At 37.0% G+C, this 5,000-nt stretch overlaps 1 protein-coding gene across 3 annotated transcripts in view; it reads left to right on the top strand.

Annotated features, from left to right (window-relative positions):
- Positions 1-5,000, top strand: part of LOC106880252 (cytoplasmic dynein 2 light intermediate chain 1) — a 34,383-nt gene that overhangs the window by 15,120 nt on the left and 14,263 nt on the right. For all 3 annotated transcript variants that reach the window (XM_089341295.1, XM_089341293.1, XM_089341294.1), the window contains one exon: positions 4,858-4,937. In XM_089341295.1, the coding sequence (XP_089197421.1) occupies positions 4,858-4,937 (80 nt within the window). The remainder of the gene's footprint in view (positions 1-4,857; positions 4,938-5,000) is intronic.

Below are 5,000 nucleotides of genomic sequence, written 5' to 3' on the forward strand. Positions count from 1 at the left end.
ATATATTTCGAAGAGAGTTAAAATGATAAATTAAAAGTTTGTAAATGAAATAAAATAAATATCATTTTTTTTTTCATTTGTTTTGCTGATCACGTGGGTAAGAGTTAAAGACACACAGAGTTTTGAAACCAATCTTAATTAGCGTTGGTCATCTCGGTCGTTTAAATAAATTGATTAAATATTTGTGTTTTGTGTTTTTACCGATGGTTTATTCTGGAGCATTCCAATACAAATTTGATATCATCATCATCATCATTGTCATCATCATCGTCGTCATCATCATCGTCGGCATCATCATGATTATCATCATCATCATTATCGACATTTAACGTCCATTTTCCATGCTGGCATGGGTTAGATGGTTTGACAGGATCTGGCAAGCCGTAGGACTGCATCAAGCTCCAATATCTGTTTTGACATGGTTTTTCTACAGCAGGATGCCCTTCCTAACACCAACTCCCTTTTTTTACAGAGTGTGCTGGGTGCTTTTTACATGGCATTGGTGAGGTTGCCGAGTACTTTGCCAGGCAAGGAAACAAAAACAAGAAAGAAAAGAGAAAAAAGAAATAGCAAATGCCTCGTCTTGTAAGTGGGTGGAGTTTATATTTGAGAGAGAGAGAAGGTTTCAATCTGATTTGGCATGGTTTCTACAGTTGGACGCCCTTCCTAACACCAACCACTCCAAGAGTGTATTGAGTTTCTTTATGTGCCACTGGCATGGGTACCAGCTGTGTGACACCAGTATCTGCCATGACTACTATTTCACTTGGCTTGTTGAGTCTTCTTCTCAAGCACAGCACATTGCCAAAAGTCTCGGTCATTTGTCATTGCCTCTGTGAGGCCCAGCGCTCGAAGGTGCTTTTTATGTTCCACTGGCACCAGTCACGTTGCCCAAACAATATATTCATCTAACTCATACTAGCATGGAAAAATTGAAGGAAAAACAATAGCGTTTTTGTACAACAGTCTTTTTCTCTTTCATTCCATCTCTGTCTGCCTGTCTGTCTGCCTCTGTGTGTGTGTGTGTGTGTGTGTGTGCGATGTGTGTATAGGTGGAGGATTCTCTTAGGAACAGTATGTGTATGCATGTATGTATACATGTTTGTCTATGTTATGCTCTTAGATTTCTGTGTATGTGTGCATATGTATGTATGTGTGTATGTATATATACATATATATATATATATATATATATATATATATATATATATATATATATATATATATATATATATTGATAGAAAGGACAACAAAAGAAAGAAAGAGACCTCGATATTATGTAAATTTCAATATATATATATATATATATATATATATATATATTTATATACTGTACATACATGCATATATAAATATATATATATATATATATACATATATACACACGCATATATATATTTAAATATATGTATATATACATATATATATGTATGTCTGTATATATATATCCATATATATATATATATATATATATATATATATATGTATATAATTATATAATTATATAATTATATACATACTATACATGCATATCATATATAGATATAAATTACCTATGAATTATATATAAATATACATACATATATATATATCTATGTATATAAAACACATATATAGATATAAGTTACCTATGAATTATATATGTGTGTGTGTGTGTGTGTGTGTATGTATATAATGCACACATATATAGATATAAATTATCTATGAATTATATATATGTATATATACATAGATATGCATATAACTTATGTGTAATTTGTTATGGACTGAAGACAGCCATAAACCGTAGCTTTTAACTCAACATCCAGGTCTCGTAAACCAACCCATCTCTCAATCATGGTATTTTAAAAGACAAGCCAACTCTCTGCTATGGCCTTTGTTGTTATTGATTAGTTACGGTTAGCAAACGCTCCAACAGAGCTGTGACACAGCCTCTGGTGATCAAACATCCAACTACAAACCCTGCTCTAACAACCACCACCACCACCACCACCACCATCACCCCCGTCACCACCACCACTACACTTTGTGCATCTTGGTATTAGATGGGTTAACTTGAATGGTTCGCTTGGTATTCTTTTTGATGGTGTTATCGTATTATTTCCAGGTCAGCTATGTTTGAACTAACCTATGAGCATTCTGACCATAACCAATCCGGTTTTTTGCATAAACAGGATGGCCACAGGTATGTCTGGGCAGTCAAAGAAGTTTGCCACTTTGTAAGCACTGGTTACAGGTTTAATCCCACTGAATCATAGAATCTTGACCAAATGTCTTCTAGTATAGCTTTGGGCTGAACAATGTCTTGTGTGTAAAATTTGATAGAAACTGTCTGTAAATCTGCATGTGTATGTGTGACCACATGTACATGTATGTGTTTAAATAGAAGTTAGATGATGTGGAAATAGTTAATAGAAAAGGACAAATAAACAGGGGAAACTTCTCATCAGCTATGGTGTCCAAATCAATGTAGTTTTGGTGCATTTAACCCATAGAACTACTCTTGAGAGTTCTGATGATTTAATTGAAGACAGTATAGTAAGAAGTATGAAGGCCTGAAAATATGCTGCTGTTGTTGCTGTTGTTGTTGTTACTGCTGCTGTTTAGCTATAGATCAACCCTGATGAAGCTGGCTTCAAGCTGTGACCATCCCAATCTTTCCAGGGGTGTACAAGAATACAATATCTAATGTACCATTGCCATATTTAGGATGATAGGGTGGGATTTGAGGTGTGAATGGTGGATTTCGTTGCTATTTCTTGTGTGTTGAACAACCACATAGAGGCTCTCTTGCTCATTGGTTAATGAAGAATCCTGCTGTTGTTGTTATTTTTTCTCTTGTTACAATGGCAAATTGGCAGGATAAAATGCCTTGTGGTGTTTGTTTCAGATTTCTACCTTATGAGTTCAAACCCCACTGAGATCATTTTTGACTCATCTTTTCGGGGGTCATTAAAAAGGTACCGAGTCATGCTGAGAGATTAGTGAGGCTGTTAGAGGGATCAAGCAAGGTGCCCTGTGGTATTTGATCCCTCTCTACTCATCCTGACAGCAGTGCCCACAATAACACTGAAGAATTTGGTGGAGTGGAGTACAACTGATATTGTATATCTGGTGGAGTGGAGTACAACTGAAATTGTATATTTGGTGGAATGGAGTACAACTGGTATTGTATATCTGGTGGAGTGGAGTACAACTGATATTGTATATCTGGTGGAGTGGAGTATAACTTGTATTATATATCTGATGGGATTGAGTACAGCTATTGTATATCTAGTGAAGTGGAATACAGCTTGTATATCTGATGGAGTGGAGTACAACTGGTATTGCATATTGGAATGAAGTACAGCAAGTATTGTATATCTGGTGGAGTGGTGTATAACTGGTATTGAATAGCTGGTGGAGAGGAATTTAGCTCAGTACTTGAGTCTCTGCTAACCTAACACTTCTTTCTGTCTTTGTTAAGCTTTTAACCGAGAAATCTATAATGATATAATTTCAATATGTGTGTGTGTGTGTATGTATAAATGTATAAGTTTGTGTATGTGTGTGTGTGTGGTGTATCGATTTTCTCTTTTCTTCCCATTGATTTGATAAAATGGGCTTTGTGTGTGTGTGTGTGTGTGTGAGAATTGTATTTGTAGATGAAGACTGTTATTTACAGGAGTGGCTGTGGTGCTCATGTGGTTGTGGTTGTTGTTGATGAAGATGGTGGTGATGATAATGATTGTGGTGGTGAAAGATGTTGTGGTGGTGGTGGTGGTGGTGGTGGTGGTGGTGGTGGTGATGATTGTGAATAATTTTAATGGCCATTATTAAAGACAGCACGAACAGTGCAACTTTTCACTGCATCTGTGATGTTAATCGTAGCTATAGTAGTAGTAGTAGTAGTAGTAACGGTGGTGGTGGTGGTGGTGGTGGTGGTGGTGGCGGTGGTAGGTAAGTTGAATGATGGCATGGGTGCGAGGAGTGGTAGCAGTGAGGATGGATGGATGATTGGTAAACGTTTGCAGGGGTGTTTGCTGTCTCATTGTGTTACAAATTCATCTTCATCATCATCACAATCATCATCACAATCATCATCATCAGCAGCAGCAGCAGCAGCAGCATCACCACCATCATCATCATCATCATTTAACATCCACTTTCCATGCTGGCATGGGTTGGACGGTTTGACTGGAACTGGTAAGCTGGAGAGCTGCACCAGGTTCCAGTCTGATTTGGTATGGTTTCTACAGATGGTTCCTACAGGAGGCTGGCCCTCCTTCATTTGACTGAGTAATCTGAATGTCGAAGGATTCGAGTATTTAGTTTTTTAATTCCAAGAAACCAATTTTGACTAGAATTTTTCCATTTCTAAGACACTAATATTGATTAAATTTTGCCCAGTGTCGGGAATCTAAAGTTAATTAATTATCAGTCATAATCATAATCATTGTCATTGTTTTGACATCCACTTTTGCCTGCTTCCATGGGTCGGACAGAATCTGTTGGGGCAGATGTCTTACCCATGCCAGCACGGAAAACGAATGCTAAATGATGATGCTGTTAATGATACAGTGGGCTTCTTTCAGTTTCCATCTATTCAATCCACACACAAGGCTTTGGTCTTCCCAGGGCTACAGTAGAAGATACTTGCCTAAGGTACCCTGCACCGAGACTGAACCCAAAACCATGTGGTTGTATAGAAGCCAGCGAACAAGCGAGCAAGCTAGCTTCTCAACCACACAATTTTCAAGAAGTCAATGCTGGGAAAATATTGCACCATTTTTATGTCAGAAGTTTCAGCTCTGTTTTATACCCAGAAGAATATCAGACGTATTAAAAATTGCGTGTTTGTTTTTTTGTTGTTTGTAGTTCTTCAGTATCAGAGATAAATCCCTTGGCAAACAAATTGAATACTTAAAAAATCACCATTTATTTGGCAACCATTACCCGTAAGTAAAAGCTCCTTTTCATCTCACTTTTAGTTCTGTCTTTCACTTGTTTTGCTCATTGGT

This window comes from Octopus bimaculoides, chromosome 24, assembly GCF_046866305.1.
Source record: "Octopus bimaculoides isolate indiv1 chromosome 24, ASM4686630v1, whole genome shotgun sequence".
Lineage (NCBI taxonomy): Eukaryota > Metazoa > Mollusca > Cephalopoda > Octopoda > Octopodidae > Octopus > Octopus bimaculoides.